This window comes from Larimichthys crocea, chromosome XVII, assembly GCF_000972845.2.
Source record: "Larimichthys crocea isolate SSNF chromosome XVII, L_crocea_2.0, whole genome shotgun sequence".
Taxonomy (NCBI): Eukaryota; Metazoa; Chordata; class Actinopteri; family Sciaenidae; genus Larimichthys; species Larimichthys crocea.
In genome coordinates, this window is record NC_040027.1 from 6,278,762 (window position 1) to 6,297,668 (window position 18,907).

Sequence of the window (18,907 nt, forward strand, 5' to 3'; positions counted from 1 at the left end):
TCATATCTGATATCTACCCACTGACATGCCTTCTAAACACACGTCCAGTTTTGTGTGAATGGTGCTGACTCTTTGAGGGTGAAAATGGAATAAATGCTCAACCACCAGACAGTGCACTGCAGAGTTAAGCATACAGTTCATGTTAAATTTATTGATGTCTTTGTTTAAAAAAAAAAAAAAATGCGCTTGCTCCAGTATATTAATGAAGTCTACTAATTACATGACTTAATATGAAAGTGACATTCCTCAACAAGTGCTTCAGGATAAAATACATCAGTTAATCACATGAAGTTGAATATAAGAGGATATACTTGTTTCCACAGTGAAAATATTTCCAGTGTTTAAAAACTGAGTGACAGGTTTTGGTCTGTGCTTATTCATTAGGAGTCTTTTGTATGAGAGATTTTCTTCCATAACAAAGTCTTGAGATTGTTTAGAATTAACGAGTGCTCAATTTCCATCTGTTCTGTTGAACCTTTGAGTGCAATGCAAGCGTACAGCTGCTTCTCGAGCTCCTCTCTCACGTCAGATGGAGCCCCTCTCAGAATGTAGTCCTTCAGCGCTTCACAGGCTTTGGCTAAGTTTGGCCTGGTGACCTCTGTTGTACAGCGGTGCTTGGTGAGGTCACAGGAAGTGAGGCAGTCCGCCCCGTAAAGACAATCCTCGTCCACGTCGCAGCGCTGCTGTCTGATGCCTTCTTGGAAGATTGCTTCAGGAACGATGTACTGCGCGTCCATCACCTTCAGGTCATGGCGATCATTGTAGCCAAAACTGCTGGCGCTAATGTCGCACATGAGGAAGCTGCCAAAAGTACCGTGGAAAACGTCCTCGACCAGTTCCAGCAGTCCGATGGAGATCTTGGCCTTGTGTGGCCATGATGGGGTAAACCACTGGTCCATGCTGCGGCGTAGACCGGCGGGTATCCACACTTCGATGATCCAAGGCAGACTGATCCCGTACAGGGGAGAATATGGCACCTTCTCCATCACATACAGGTCTCCACAGAAGCCCAGCAACTTGGGTGTGTGCTCTCTGTCTTGCAGGACTAATGCTAACAGGAATTCATTGAGCTGCAGCAGAGCCCACGTGGAGCGAGCCTCGGGCAGCGAGATGTGACCGTCCTTATCGGCATCTGTTATAGACAGTACTTGGGTTGCCAGGTCTGCAAGGTTGGCCTGATCTCCCACTTTAGCCTGAAACGAATGAGAAACAGTTTTAAGACAGGGCTCATTCCTGGATTTTACTTGATCTAGTGTTCAGTGAGGGCTTGCTGACCTTCAGGTGGTTGAGAATCATCTCTCTGAACTTCTCCACAGAGGTCCCCTTGGTGGGCTTGTTGAAGGCCGCAGCCTCCTTCCTGGGCTCCATCTCACTTCCCAAATCATAATGAGGAGCCTCTTCCATCTGGCACTTAATGACTCCCTCCAGGTCTCCCCAGCTCCCAGAGTACACCTAAAATAAACAAGCTAGTCCTGAGGTGCAGTTGGATTAATAACAGGCAGTCTAGAGAGGAGTGTTTGATTTTCAAAGGGACTGACCTGGCTGTTGGGCTTGGCAGTGAAGCACTTCCCCAGATAAAGAGTGTCTTTCTCACACAGGCTGCTGCAGGCCGTGCCGTCAATGACTCCTTTTCTGTATTTGTCACACTGAAAAACAGTGGAAATGTTGGAATACAAACACAATACCATCCTGAGTTGAGAATATTGGACATATCAGATGGGTTGGTGTGGGAGAAATAAAATACTCACTATTGAATTTTTGCAGTCGTGCCCACGACACAGCTCTGTGTAGGACGAGTACTGGACATACACTATCCAGCTCCCCACAAACACTGCCAGCCAGGAGAAGAACAGGTACTTCATATGTAGGTAGGAAAACCTGGCCTGTTGGAAAACAGATTTCAAAAAGAATAAAAGCTTGAAACGTGTTAAAAATTCAGGATGCAGGAGAGGACTTGAGGACTTGAGAGGATCTTGTTATGTGTGGAGATTTAAGTGCATTAAAATGGCCACGGGTGATCTGAGGCCAGCCTGATATCATGGATTTTTCCGTTGACACACATCATAATGAAGATTAATGAGAGGACAAGAGCCATATTGTCTCAAGACCAATATATTTGTTCCATCTATCTACCACTTTGTGCTTACCATAAAAGTTCTATCTGGGGAACTGTAAAATACAGGACTGAAAAATAAAGCAAATGAAGATGAATGAAGAATCACTGCACTAATATTGACAGATCATCACCATATAAGACAGGATAAGACAAGATAGACTTTAATGATCCCACACTGGAGAAATTCACTTCACACAATTCACAGCAGCTCGTACATAAGGTGGATAAGTAATGACTCATAAGTAAGAAATATGTAGAAAAGCTCATGCTGGTGTTGAAGAGTCTGGCAGCTGTTGGCATGAAGAACTTGTGGTGGAGCTCCTTACATGGTGGAAGTAGCAGTAAGGCCCCCACAATCTCATGCAGGAGGTGAGAGGAATTGTTCATGATGGATGTCAGCTTTGATAACACCCTCCTCTCTCCACAGCAGACAGAGGAACATTAGCATTTCATTTTGAGTCATTGGCAACATGACAAATATAAAATCCAATATTCATTGTCCTTGTAGCTCTGTTTTCAGTCTCCAACAACTCCTGATAATATCTTCAATGATTTACTTCACTAGCTAGTTGCTAACTTTACTTAGTGTACAGTTGGTTTTATCTGTGGGCCCCTTAAAATGCAGGATGATTTTGAAACACTCCACAGAACTGAGTCAGGTGACAATTATCTGTGGGTGTGTAACTAATAGTTGCTTCTTTCTCAATACACACACTCATTTGACCCACTGTAAGTAAAAAAATATGAATGAACACGGCTTGAAAGGCCACACTGAATGCTAAAAGTATCAGAACATTTTCTGAACTTGTTGTTACAGGAAAAAATGTAACACTGAAAAGTATAAAATGTGACAGTTTAAAATACAGTTTAATCTCCTGTGACAGTGTCTAGACTGCTTGGCAAGAGTAAGACTTCTCTTTGGACCATGATGAATGAAATGTAACGTACACATGCTGTATGCTCAGTGTGCGGTCTGTCAGCTGGTTACAAGATGCTAAAAGTCAATACAGCAATCTTTTAATTTATGTTTACATTAAAGTCATTTGGCCTTTGAGTCGGGGAGATGGCCCGTAAGTGGAATATAAATGAGTTCCAAACTGAGTTGTATCACAGAGTACATCATTAATGCAGTTGCTTCTAAATAGGTGCTCAGTAATTAACAGTAAATGTTGTTTGTGGTCTGGCACAGCAACAGTGGAACATTTAGAGCGACTCCAGACTCATTACCTTGTCCTTTGATTTTCTTTCTAATTCCCCAGCTGATAAATACAGTCTACTTGGATCCATAATGGCATTCCTCCAATTGGAACAATTAGAACATTAGTGAAAAATAACAGACTTTTTAGCAGCCTTACTTTGCCATCTATTAATGATTTTTGTACTCAGTGCCTGACAGTGATGGACTTCCCCTGCCTCCACCTTCTGCCCCTTTCAGTTCCAATTTTCCTTATTATATTATCTTTATTGACATAAATCTCTCTATCTCCATCCCCCTTCTTCTTTATTCTCTCTGTAACACTGACCTCCATCTTAGTCTGAGATCTTTCAGAGCCAACCTTACAGCTTAATAGCAAATAACGCTCGTATCTGTCCCTAAATGGATCTCTTCAATTTTGTGCTTTTGACACCACATATCGAGCTTTCAGACAGCCTCTATATGTCACTCTGTAATCTAATTTCTCTCCTTTCTCGTGTTAGTCCTTATTATCCTCAATATGGACATATTATCACCATAGACAGTGTAAAACATGGACATATTATCCGTGACGTCACCCACCCACAAGAGCTGTTGTGAAGCTCAGAGTGTGATGGTACTGGCCACTGCCATATTGGTAGGTCTGTCTCCGACGCCTACCGGCAAAGATGCAGTGCGTGGGTGGAGCCGAACGGGGCCTTTAGAACCTGGTTACTGAAAGCTGCCACCTGTGACGGCACCCACCTGACAGTCAAAGCAACCATGATCTTAATTCTGTCTTAATATCATTTGAACAGGTAAGTTCCACATGGTGATTTGAGTTGTTAATTTAAAAAGAGTGCAGCTTTAAATTGAACAGTTTTGGTCAACAAATCAATTAATTAATTAAAGTATAATAAAGATATTTTGTATTTTTTTTGATACAGCAGTTAAAGAGTTAAAGACAATGTAATTCAAAGAATTTACAGAAAACATGATTTCAAGGTTCAGTGTGGAACATTGAGAAGGAACTATGGTGGAAATAGTGTAGAATGTCTGTAGTATCACCTAAAAATAAAAATTGTTGTATTTTTGTTACCTTAGAATGAATTTTTTTGGTGGCAGTTGGGGAGGAGGGTTGGGAGTGGGTAAAGGGTGTTAGTGTTTTATTGTGTGAAGGACTTTGTCCTACATGTTTTGTATGAAAAGTGCTATACAAATAAAGATTGATTAATTGATTGATTGATTTTTATATCTACAGACGCTGCAGATCTTCAGACCAAACACTGGCTCCAGATAGCACAGAGTTTCTCAGCCACTGAAGTTCTTCTACACACTTATAAAGGGAGGAGATGAGGGTTTGCATTCATATTGGACCTCCAATAGTTAAATTAAGGAATAAAACTAGGAAAAAATGATTGTCAGAGAACCACCAACCACCGTTGGTTTTATCTTATGATGTCTTCATTTGTGGAATACCTCATGATCACATCTTTCATTCCGACCTGCTCAGAATGCTTCTGCAGCTCTTTGTTTATTCTGGTTTATGATCTTAATTACAACTCTACAGAAATCAATATATAGATATATATATAAATTAAAAAATATATATGTGTATATATATATATGTGTGTGTGTGTGTGTGTTATATATAATATATTATATATATATATTAATATATAATATATATAATAATAATATATATATATAATATTGTGTAAGATAGGAAAATCTTACAGACACCTCACAGAAATAGAAAATGAGTTATTATCGATGACAAGCCATTCAACCCACACAATTTAAATGTGATTTCTGCTGCTTTATTCATTGATTGGTTTACTTACAAATCTGACCAGGCAGACCCCCAGCACTGACCACACAAGTAAGTGCTGCGTGTACCTCCCATTGATTTTTCCGTAGGTGAAATGCATCAACAGCAAAAGCATTATGGAAATAACACTCTACGGGGAAACAAATGTATGGTTGGCCTTTTTCTAATCGATATCTTGTGGCTTTCATTTCAACTCTGGCTGCTGCATTTCTATCTCTGGGATTATGTATTGAGCCTTTGTGAAGGGAGGGAGTTACACAAACATGGCTAATGAGGCGATATTGATTGTGGCTGCTGTGACAGCTATTAATTAGGGACTGACTAGAAACTGTGACCATTTGTTGAGTTGGGCAGAAAGAAACTGGTCTCTCTGATCTGGTTGAACTGATTCTTCTACACCCCCTCACAGTCGTGTTAGGGGAGCCTGCTGCTGCGTTCGAACCTTTTAACTCTGAAAGTTCTGTGAAATTTCATACAAAGAAGCAAGCACATGCTGTACGGTTACAGAGCACTACCTGATGTCGAACTACTCACGCAGAGAGGAGATTAAAGCTGATCAGGAGCAGCACGACGTTCTAACACTTGGTTTTTGCAGCCTGCACACCATTCATCCATTATGCATGGTTATAAAGCTATCCCTCAGAGGTTGCCGGTTAATGGGCTGCTGCGCAGAGCCGAGAAAGACATGAAAACAATGGAGATGGAGGGGGCTGGAGGAGTGAATGACAGGAGATATTTATGCAGAGTTTGCCTGATATCGCTGACAAATATACAGTATGTGCACAAAGAGCAATCCAGATAAAATATTGAAGGAAAGGGGCCATCTTAGAGAGTTACATAGCAGTAACAGTCCAACATGCTTCTCCACTTGTCACTGACTCTGCAGGAAAAAGGATGCCACGCTGTCTAAACAGACACTAAAAAATCTGACTCATCAGTCCAGACAGGCAGGCAACCCCCCCATCACATACACACACACACACACACACCACCACCACCACCACCACCTTCAACCTTCAACCCGCACATACAAAGCACGCACTTCCACACTGACTCAATACTGCGACATTAACATGACTATTTTTTTTATCGTTCTCTCTGTCATGATGCTGTAAATCGAGCAATCAAACATCAAAGCACGCTCACAGCAGGGGAAACCCCCACCCATATCTGTACCAACAAGTTAATGCAATGAGCAGGGCTGCTGAGGATTTATCTTCACAACACAATTTGTCTGCTCCAACATCAGTTCATACATAATAGGTTCTGTTCTTTTAAATCATTACTGAAACAAACTGTCATTTATAACTTCACGCACTGCTGCAGCTACAGCACTCTCTGTCTCTGTCTTTTGTATTGCTGTCTGCGATGTTGAACGCATGCCAGTGATTTTGTTGGATTAATATGCAGAAGTGGTTGTAATAGGGCCAGCTTAATGTCAACAACTGGCAGTTTGTGCAATTTATTTATGATCGGGAATGAACCTAAATATGCTGTGCACTTACCTAGAGAATATAACATCATAAATCCTGAATTATCCCATGATAAAATGCTCCATTTTGGAGACTATTTATATATTTATATAATATTAACATGACCTGATAATTGGTGTCGAAAAGTGAAAATGAATTCATCATCATCATCAGCTGGACTGATAGACACTAAGGTTTAATGGCCACTTAAAAACAAGTTCAATCAAACATATTCGTATCTGATCTGTACTTGATTGTAAAATAGATACCAAACAGAATCTGCATGTGATCCAGACTAATATTTCCGGCTTACAGGAATTGTCAGTTTTTGTATTTCGGTGGAAATAGCTTCTCTCCAAGGATCAATGAATGACACTTCTTAAGTTGTCACCGGGAGGCTGAGGTGGCCTAGAAAACTGAACGATGCTTGTGGCTGTCCCCTGAGATGGGCTGTTCCTCCTGCTATTCACTGCACTTGACAGTTTTTGTCTCTAACATGCAGGGACACGAACAGGAAGCACGCGGCAGCAAGCTAAATAGAGACAATGAATCGACCAAAATTAGTGAAGCAAATGGCTGCAGATGGATATCTCAAAACACAGACTGGATGAGCAGAAATATTCAGGTAGAACAGTCTGATTATGTTCAAGTTGGCTTTTTGCTTATGATCTAACTCTGTGGATCAGACATTTGGGTTCCTGAGACCTCCACATGTCCTTGAGGGGCTTCCCTTACAGAGTTTAATTTTACTTATGATGAATGCCACTGTGGACTTCACCCAATTTCACTTACACACTTAAACTGTTACATAATGTTCTTCAACATCCTCCCAGATAAGGATGATCAGAGCAGATTATCTGTGATTTCATATCAGTATGCATGACAGGAAACATTTGGAAATCAATCAAGTCAAAGTAAAACAGCCCATGCAAGAAGCTAACAAAATATCTTATGTAATGTGAGGTGATATTAAACTTTTGCAGCCTCACAAACAGCCTTTTCTGAATGGATGACTGATCCAGCCAGATGTATCACGGTCATGGTTGCTACAGCAACGAGCATCAGGAGGATGGTTGATTCCTGTAGAGCCGTCGAGCATCAAGTGACTTTATCATTCAAATGTACACAGTAATACCTGCAAATGAGCACCGATCCACATGCAACATGCGCCTCAATGATGAAGTATTTTAGTCTATGATCAGGCGCATCACTCCCCTTCTATAGCCCGGCAACATCCGAGTGTATACAGACCTACACGGACAGATCCGGGGTAGATTCCAATTCCACTTTCCAACAGAGTGCAGAGGGATTTCCCAGAAGCTTACCTGGATGTAGAGAGGCTTTCTGAAGAACCCCCATGGAAACAGATCTCTTGCCATGGCAGATGTAGAACATGTCACAAAAGCTGCTGAAGGAAGAAATTCGTCGGACACAACATACGGTGTCAGGCTACGCCTATAGGGCTAACCCTGGAAACGTTCCAAATATAAAACATCACTAATTCTGTCGGCGGCACCGCCAGCAGCGTGCGTTCGGATGCAGCGAGGCGGCAGACTGAGCTGCGCCCCCGACCGCAGCAAACGCAGCCTCATGTTGGCCATGAGCTCTACTGGGGCGCCCTGACCAATTACAGCAGGAGGGATGGGTAACAGTTTGTTGTTCATCTGAAAAAAAAAAAAATGGATACATGCTTGTCGGGGGAAATAAAGTTGTATATATAAAGTTGTCCATCAATGCATGACAACAATAAACTCTCAGATTAAGTTTGGATGGCATGCAGCTTGGATATGTTTTGGCTCTGTTTTGGGTTATTTATAGCCTAACTCTAATTCATTTTTCATGTAAACAGATATATATACACATACCATAAAATGCACAATGAGCACACACATTTTCAAACATTTGACATTTGAAACATTCATATATTGTATCACAGTAACACATATAATCACACCAGGAATGTCCAAAACCCACACATGCATACACTGCATTATTGCAGTAAAAATGATTTATTAAATGCTTATTGGTGTTTCTCGTGTGACAAAACACATTTCATACACTTCCTTAAAGGTCCAGTGTGTAAGAATTAGTAAGACCTATTGGCAGGAATTGAATATAATATTCATAAGTATGTTTTCATTAGTGTACAATCTCCTGAAAATAAGAATTGTTGTGGTTTCATTGCCTTAAAATGAACCCTTTATATCTACAGTGCGAGTGGGTCCTCTTCCACAGAGTCCGCCATGTTGAACCATCTGTTTTCTACAGTAGCTCTCAACAGACAAGCCAAACACTGATCTAGATATGTCCTTTTACTTTATTTTGTGACTCTCTCAGCCTGAATTCTTCCTACATGCGTGACAGGAGAGGGTGAGGAATGGGAGAGTATTCATTTGGTTGCAATCTGCAACTTCACTGCTAGGTGGCACTAAATCCTACACACTGGACCTTTAAAGTAATATTTTTGTAATAATGTCTGAAATGACAACATGAAATGTGAAATGGTTCATTCATTGTGACAAAGAAATATCACCAGACTGGTCTGGTGATATTTCTTCTTCTTTCAGCTCAGTTGTTTTGGTTTTACAGTCCGCAACTTTACTATTTTAGGTTTTTCTCACCCCAGCAGGCAGCAACTGTTAAACCTGCTGTACACCAGCACCATCCAGAAACAGACAAAATTAGTGACTGAAATGAAAACTGTGGAGCATTTAGAAGCTAGAGAGCCAGACATTTCCCTCAGGGGCTGATGGAAACCAAAACAGATCTAAAAGGAAAGTGGATGTTGGTTTTAAATTAATCTAATAAATGCTAGACAATGTTCACCATAACAATTTTGTGAGGTGATGAGACAGTAAGTCTGACATGAAGTTATCAGTGTGAAATGGCTGAATGCAGAGTGTACGATCTTATTAAGCTTAAGCACGTCTAAGGTGGCTAAAACTGCATTTTAGCATGGTGTTGTTGTAGCTGTATTGGTAAAGCAGAGGTGGAAAGAGTTAGACCTTCAAGCTTTTACATTTTGCTCTGCTGCATTTTAAAACAAACACACACAGCTCAATGGGAACCTCAGGGAAACTGGCTCCTCTGTAGATTTATGTTAGCACGGTGGTTTGAAAAAGTAACACACAGAATGAAAAAGTCATTTCAGGCAGACCAGGCAGACTATCACAGACTCATTGGGAGACGAGACAGATCTCTTGATGCATTCTTTATTCTCACAGCTCAGACGGAAGCTTGTGTCAGCAGGGGAGGAGGATGGAGAATAAGGAGCTGTCACATCCAATGTGGGATCATGAATCACTGCATCCATGTTTTGATTTATATTATATTATTCATTGTATTTTATAGTTTGTAGGTTTATTCACCAGCAGTATTAAACACGTGTATTAAATTCTGTCACTGAATGTGAGGGAAGCAGTGGGAAGAGGTGTCGAGCATCATCTCCTTTGTGTGATCTGATGATGAAGATTTGCATGTTAATATGACAGATTGAAAGCACAAATATCAAAGCATCACTTAGTCCATCATTTTGGACCAAAGCTACCTGAAGATTTGTAAAATTTCCAATATTTATTTTCCTGTCATATTCCTGTTGCACTTGATTCTGATCAATGAAGACATACAAGACTGTAAGTCTGCGTCTCAAGGGGCTGCACCAACAAAAGGTAATGGGCTCTCAGTTATACAGCACGTTAGCATGTGCATTATCATCCATCAAAACCAGACAACGGTCTTATTTTCTGTAATTCTGTTTCATGAAAAACTAACGGCAAGTGTGAAAACATAAACACAGTCTGTCTTCACAGTTAGAGACAACAGATTTAATTGCGCAAGAATAAAGAATTTGTGCAGGACAGCAGGGCTGTGAGAGCTGCATCACTAAATTCTTTCCAGAGAGTACATTAGAAAAGACAAAAACAAAGCTGGCATCAATGCCCAGAATATTAGATTTGCTGGGAGAGGAGCTTAGAGTTTAGAGGAGAGTGGATGCAGATAAGGTATTTTCTGTGATTATGTAATGCTGATTACCTTGAGGCACTTTGAGTGGGCAGATACAAAAAAAAATCTATTTCCATATAAGAACAAACAAACAACAACCTTGCTGATGTGGAGACGAAGGCAGTAGCACCACTGCAGTTCACACAGAATATGGTAGAGAAATATGGAGGTAGATGGGCTTTATCAATCAGATGTAGTCCTCTTTGGGTGCCTGATTAAGAATTATATGCACAATGTCTAATATAATGAAAGCTTTCTGTACAAACATAACCTCTCAGATTAATTAACACTGGAAAACATCTGCAGATATTTCAAATATCCATGCTTAAATCCAGTTTATCTTTCATTAAAAACAATAATCCCTATTTAGTCTCACAGCCCACACCTGCTCATTACCTTGTCGCTTCATCAAAACCAATAAGTTGCCTAGGCAACAAATGACAGGATGTGTCTGTCCTAGAGCCCACCAGAAATAATTCCAGCAGTCCTGATCTGGAACAATTTGTACCTGTGCTGCAGTTATCATTCACAGAGACAGAGAGGACAACCCTGAGGCAGGTGTTTGTGACAGTTTGAGGTTGACTATTCATTTTAAAGTGGATGCTCAAAATAAAACGATTTTAAAAAGAGAGATACTGCTTTATTAAACCTGTTTTGTTGAAAGAGCGTAAGAGAGAGCAAACAGGCATATATGCAATATAATATCATAACTGTTGTTAGCCTCCCCCCTCTTGGCCACACTCTTGTATTACAGTTGTACTGTTGTGAGTGGGTTCACTCTGACAGCGTCACACCAACAATGTGTTTCTTTTTCTGCAGCAATCTTTTCAGTGATTCCCGTCTATTTATCTGAACCAAGGTTTTTCAGATTGAGCGAGACTTCTAACCACAAGAGACACAATAACATCACCAGGCCTTTGAAGATGTAGTCTGGTGATTTTCTACATTTTTCTTCCTAAAACCAAAAGCAACAATTAATTGATCTTACTTACTTAAGTACAGTGTCTCTATGTGTGTGCCTCATATATCCCATTCCCTATAAAATCATTAAAAACACATCCTTCATGCAGACACACACATGCACACACACCACCTTGTTGCTGTAAATACTCACTTGAGCACCAAATGTGGAAGAATCCACAGCTGAAAATAGGCCCCAACAAAGTCTATTTAATAATTTCTCATTTCAGCTTCTTCAAAAGGGCTTGGAGACAAGTAACATGAAAATCAAAGTATTGGGCTTACACATGTTGGTTTGCTGATAAATGACTGCTTCCTGTTAACCGTCTTTTCTGATACCATCAGAATGTAAATAAAGATCTGCTTTTCTCATTCTCTGGATTACTGTATATGGAGAAAATGTTATGTTATGTTATTTATGTCATGTTATGTCATCTCTTGTCATGTTATTTCATGTAATGTTATGTTATGTCATGTCAGGCTATGTTATGTCATGTCATGTCATGTTATGTCATGCTATGTTATGTCATGTTATGTCATGTCATGTCATGTTATGCTATGTTATGTTATCTTATGTCATGTCATGCTATGCTATTTATGTCACGTCATGTCATGCTATGTTATCTCATGTCATGTTATGTTATGTCATGTTATGCTATGCTATGTTATCTTATGTCATATTATGTTATCTTATGTCATATTATGTTATGTTATCTTATGTCATGTTATGCTATGCTATGTTATCTTATGTCATATTATGTTATCTTATGTCATGTTATGCTATGTTATGTTATCTTATGTCATATTATGTTATCTTATGTCATATTATGTTATGTTATCTTATGTCATGTCATGTTATGCTATGCTATGTTATCTTATGTCATATTATGTTATCTTATGTGATATTATGTTATGTTATCTTATGTCATGTCATGTTATGCTATGCTATGTTATCTTATGTCATATTATGTTATCTTATGTCATGTCATGTTATGCTATTTATGTCACCTCATGTTGTGTTATTTATGTCATGTCATGACATGATATACATTTTATAACACAACATAACATTGCTATATAACTGATGAAATATTTTATACACCACATATGGAAAGACAAATATATTTCTGGAACATCATTTCTGGAAATATGCTGTATTTGCTCAGATCTACATAACAGATGGTGTGCATCGCTTTGAGTGTGCCTTATGTAAATTATGATGACTAATGTTTTCATGATGAGCCTGTAGAATTAGACATGAAATATTTTTTAGAGTGACCCTGTTGTGTGCCACTCTGTAATGCGATACATTTTGACGATTGCAACCTGTAACAAATGAAATTGTTGTTGCCTAAGTATGGCATGATTAGGTAAACACTGGCCAGATGGAAGTGCTGCAGGCTGAGGTGATAAATCACTCCGGTACCAGAGTCCTCTCAGACTTGAGAACAAGTCACAGCACAGCAGGAAGCACACTGCAGCAGGCACACAGGCCAGGCTTGTAGACACTGAGTTTCTGGGTCAGTCAGCTGTGCTCAACAATACTATATGCATTTTTTTTTTTGTCATGTGCATGGTACGGGGATTTCTAGAACACAATCCACTTCATTGTAGATAAGTGCATCAAATGTATTCACTGACAATCTAACCCAGCAGCCTTTTATGGGTCATTCCTCAAACTAGATTACCCCAAGGGAAGAGGTCTTTTTGTCCTGAAATAGTTCTTATGTGTTTTAATACTTTTTTTCTTCTTGTCAGTTTTCAAATTGGGAAAACATGTTCAAAACTTGTGAAAGCTGAGCAAAATGTTGTCAATTTAATTCAAGGCACAGCTTATAATTTAATATTTTATTGCTTTGAAATTGAACTGTGTAGGGACAAATGTTCAGCAGGTGGTGTGTGTGATCATCTGATGAGAGCAGGACCACCTGAAAACCACAGAACAAACAATTCAGACAACATTCAGTTTTAGTATTATATCAGTAATTTAAGTTTTTTTCTGTGATGCCTCCAATCTGTTTTTATCTCCACGAGGCTATGAAGGTACTGCATACTGATTCTCCTGGCTGGATGTACATTATATCCACAGCTTCATATTGTTTGGGTTTAGGTTTTTGTGCTCCTTGGAATTGTGATTTCGTTGATGTTTCTGCATGTGGTTGGCCTGGAGGAAGGAGACAGACAAAGTCCTAGTCACACTGCAGTAACAAGAAAAGAAGCGTCAGAACACCCAGGAGGTGAATGACCTTCATGCAGGGACATGTGGCAAAGTAATAATAGCACAGGAAGTTAAAAAGTTAGAGCAATGTGAATCCCTCATACAACTACAATATCATTTATCACGGATCATCAGCCTATATTTATGTCTAATCACTGCAATCAGCAGCCACTGATTAGCTTTGCTTGACACCAGAGAGATGCGCATACTACAGAGGTGGAGCTGCTGGAGATAACAGTAGAGGGGCACACCAGCAGCACAGTTCTCATCAGTCACGGTGCAGCAGTATTTGATGGCTCTCTGTTGGTATTTGTGCACTAAATCTTGACACCATAAATGCAGCATGGCTAGATCATCACTGCTCCTCCTCTCTGCACACAACCAGAACCCCGAACAGACTGAAGCCAGAAAATTCAAAATAAAAACTTGCCCGGTCACAGGAAAGTATCAATTTGAAATGGGCCCTTGTGAGAAATGTGATGTAACTATGAATAAAAAACAACAACTGCAAAACAAAATTCAAAACATAGTCCCCACTATGACTCCCAGAGAGGTACTAACAAGAAAATCTAATGTTTTATGAAGCACTTTAAGTCTTTATTTACAGTAATATTGTTCCTGTAAATACATATACTTAATAAACATAGACATAATTTGATACTTATGATACTTAATGTATAGTAGTGCAGAGTGGTACTGGACTGTGTTGAGTTTTTGTTCTGGAGTGCACAGCACAAACTCAAAACTATTAGATAAAGTTCACATCGGGGTTTGAGGTCTGCAAAAGGAATGAGGATAAAAGGGTACTGGCTGACATTATTGGCTCTCCTGGCTACATTCAGCCTGTTAGTAACTCCAAAGATAAGTCTAAAAACCAGAGGTGACCGAAGCTTTGGAGTCAAGGCCCCCTTGACTCTGGAACCACCTGCTGGAGCTCAGGCAGGCAAACTCTATTTCCTCTTTTAAATTTTGTAAAAACACACTTTCCAGAAGCACTTCTATTGAATAGTTCATTCTCCTGTTTTACTTGTTGTAGTGATTCATATCTTGCTTGCCAACTTTACTGTATCCATTTTGCTTTTATTGTCTGGTAATTCCAATTCAAGATGACAAACAGGCAGCAGTGAGACAAGATAATACATGTCCTACATAGCATCTTTGTGAAACATTGGAGAAATATGGTGGACACTCATTGTGAGTGGGACAGATTCTTGAATTGCTTGGTTAATGTAGTTACTGATAACACAACAACAGAAAAATTAGCTTAGGTTAGACTCTGAATCACTAAAATGTTAAGCTGTGATAACGGTTTAACGTTGCCTATAGACAGAGTCTACAACATGCTTCTGCTTTTTCTGCTGCTCAGGTGGATCATCTTTGTGCATCACAACCATTGTTCAAGGTGCTGATCCTGGAATAACCAGGAACATACAGTAGATGATCAATGTGAAGATCATTCACATAGAGCAGAACAGTTCTCCATTTACTTTCTAAGTAGGTCACTGACATACACACTGACTAAGTTGTTAGAACACTGCTCTATAGCTGTTATTGTTTCTTGCTAGGTGATCAGTTATAGCAAAAGCATACAGTACAATACACTGTGTATTTGTGCCACTTGAAAGACGCCTTTGTTCCTACAAAGTCTTTATTTTCATAGCACAGATCAGTCCAGAGTTTGTTTTAGATGCAGTATAATATCATGAATAGCTCACAGTTAATCTTTTAAAATTCTTCCTCAGGTATGATCTGTTCTGTATCATCTGTTTTCCTCCTAAGGGACAACGCAGCAAACTTTTGCTCCATAAGTACTTTATCACTTGTGAGTAAGTGTAAAAATGATCCATTTGCTTGAGGCTTTTATGAAGCCAGTCTTATGACTTACCATTTGTAATGGTGTGTACTGAGAATAGACTGTTTTCAGATGACTTTCAGACATGTGCTGAGGTTATGGTCTATAAAAAGCCAAATGTCACCAGCAGTGCACTTCATTTGCGAACAAAACCAGCGTTTCATTTGCTATAGCAGCAGAAAGGGAGGTCTATATTCCAGAGTGGAAAATTATTGGATGCTGAAGTCAAGTTTAGAGGCATCATCCTTGGGTCTTATGCTTACTGTGATTGCTGGCTGTTGTGTAGTAGGTCACTCAGCACTGCAGTTTTAGGTTGCAGGTCGTGCTGCTTAGATTTTTAACACTCGCCATGAGTAAGTATGACGGTGAGCTGACTCAGAGGGAGCAGGAGTTACTGAAAATGCGCAGAGACAGCGACACTAAGGCTGCCGAACTTGCCAAGATGGAGAAGATGCTGCAGCAGACCAAGAACCTGTTGGACAAGAAGACAGGGTCTGGTTCAGAAAGCATGGAGTACCAGGAGAACATGGGTCTGTATCACACACTGAACATTTGAATTGCTTAAGTCTTAAAATCACTTGCGGGTAGGTGTGGTGGATGACTGTGTTTGCTCTTGTTAGTGGAGGACCTGGAGGAGAAAGTGCGCTCCAGCAGACGATACAGAAGAAACTCCCTCCATCACACGCAGATGCTGGAGAGCCAGATGAAAACAGTGAAAGGTGAGCTGGTGGGAACGCTGGACCACCTTCAGGAGCTGAGGAACGTCCTGCGACGTTCACAGCAGAAAGCAGAAGAGCGTAAAGCTACGATGGAGAAGCTCGCAGCGGGGCTCAGGTGAACCTGCCCCGGTTGCTTTCAATTCCAGTCAAGGTTTTGACCTTTTTTGAAGCACCAGTAAACCGACCAAATGTTGGACATGACGCCCTGTACACTGCAAAGAAAGCTGTGCAGAGTTTACATCCAACAAGACCTAACCCATGCACTGGTGGGAGAAGACTTGAGCTGCTGTGTTGGTCTTCTGGTCTCTGCAGTGAGGTCATTGTTTGGCATTCAAAGACTAAATTCAATAGACTTATTCGTAGTATCTCACAACCTGCCTCTAACAAATGATTAAAATAGCCTCTTCTTCCTTACATCCACCATTTCTTCCCGCTCTCATTAATCTTCATGTTGGCATGCCTTGAATTTTGCTGCTTCTCTGTGTCTTCTGGATGATAACAGCTAACAGCTGCTTTTAACTCTGGGAAAGCCTCAGAACAGTTTTCTATATTAACTATATTAAATTACACATTATTCACAGTATTCCATATTTCTGTGATGTTCTTTTCAAGTCTGAAAGATGGAGATTGCACTCATATCACAGAAGCAATAATGAATATTATTTAGCATCTAAGAATATATCCTGAGCAGCCTTGATGAATGTTTTTTTCTCCGGGCTGCTGTCTGCACATCCATGAAAAGAATATATCCGTATGATCTACAATGTTTTCCGCAGAGAAAAACAAAGTTGCATGTCTTTTTCTGTAATGCATTTATATTCCCTCATGACGGAAAAGTGTCTTTCAGTGTTTGGACTCCCTCTGGGATCAATAGCCTGTTGTCTGTTTCCTGTGGTGAGTCATCTGAAAGCTGTATTTGTGCCTTCCCTGTGGCTGAGATGTGATCACACCTAATTTAGCACAGCTTGTTTCACAGAGTGTCACATGTTGTGAGGTTGACCCTGACCTATAAGCGTTAAACTGTAATTATAACACCATTACAGGGCAAAGTAATATAGGCTGTTCATTAAGCACAGCTTCTTTCTTGGGTTGACTTTTCCTCTCTCTCATTTTGAATAATGCTGACGATGAACTGAAGCTGATCTGTGATTATTTGGTGATGAAACAAGATAATGAGGCGGAAACAAATATTTATCATCTCATAGCGTTCCTACAAAATCGCTTTGTTCTTTGAAACACATCCAGAGCATCATAACAGATCAGTCTGTAGGGGGCACTGGAGACCTCTCAGAGAGCAGTCTGGAACTGGATCATGTTCTCCTCCTTCATCAGAGTGCATATTATCCAGAACAGAACAGATCTAAAATATAAGACAGATATGTGTTATACTCTATTTATGTATGTATATACCTTCAAACCACAAAAATCCTAAGTGACGACACTATCCATTTATTTCTTATTGCTATTGATGTGGTGTTATTACCTAAATACAGTCATCATCATCATCATCATCAGTACTTATTTAGTTTCAACAGAAGTGTAGTAGGAGGCCCACAGAAATGCATTACACTGTACCTGTTCTTTTGTGTGACAAATAAATTGAATTAATTTGAAATGAATGTATATATGAATACAGAGATGGTATATGTCAAAAGTTTGGACACTTTCATTCAATGTTCATTTATTGTTTTTCTACATTGTAGTTTAACACAAAACATCAAAACTGTGAAATAACACACATCCAAATTATGAGGTAAACAAAGTCAAATATGTTTTATATTTTAGATCATTCAGAACAGCCACTTCTTGCTCGGTGACAGCTCGGCACACTCTTGGCATTCTCTTAGTCAGGTTCATGAGGTCGTCACCTGGAATGATTTTCCAGTAGTCTTGAAGAAGTTCCCATTTATACTGAGAAAATTTGTTAGCTGCTTCTCTGTGGTCCAACTCTACTCAACGAAAAACCCTTACATAGTCTGGAAGTGTGTTTTGGGTCATGCAAACTGACTCGACTGAAACCAAAATTCTCAGTTTTTTACTCATCAGACCAAAACACAGATTTTGATTGGTCTAAGGTCCATTGCTTGTGTTTCTTTCCCCAGCAATTCTCTTATTCTTCTTGGTCTCCCTCAGTAGTGATTTGTCACATTCTTTCACTAACACAGTTACACACTATGCACACACACACTAAGCGTACAGAGGTGGGAAGATCTAGGTTAAATTAATAGACAAACTGGTACAAATGTGTTCTTTATTGTTGGGCAGCAGCAAGACAAATAACTTTTAGAGAAACGTTGGAAGAGGAGAAGAGAGGGTGTAAGGTGGACTATTCCATTCTATGTTTCTGTAAGTTACTTGTTATATTTTTTAGTAAGTTGACCTGAAACACCCAGGACGCACAGGGTTGTGGGATGAGCCATGCATCACTCATTACTACACACACTGTCTGTGTACAAAGATTTTCTGTCTCTATGCACATTCTTCACTCATGATTGTTCAGCTATTGCTATTGGCTACATTAATGAGGGGAAACCAGAGTGAATATTTAAAATTTCATAATTTC

General features: G+C 39.8%; 1 protein-coding gene across 1 annotated transcript; it reads right to left on the reverse strand.

Annotated features, from left to right (window-relative positions):
- Nucleotides 1-11: 11 nt before the first annotated feature.
- dipk1ab (divergent protein kinase domain 1Ab) lies at nt 12-8,286 on the reverse strand. The gene is made up of 5 exons (XM_010734362.3): nt 7,919-8,286; nt 1,749-1,883; nt 1,539-1,646; nt 1,276-1,452; nt 12-1,193 (listed from the first exon to the last, which is right to left on the reverse strand). The coding sequence occupies exons 1-5, from the start codon at nt 7,970-7,972 to the stop codon at nt 381-383; spliced, it is 1,287 nt and encodes a 428-aa protein (XP_010732664.1). The 5' UTR covers nt 7,973-8,286; the 3' UTR covers nt 12-380.
- Between the last annotated feature and the right edge of the window lie 10,621 nt (nt 8,287-18,907).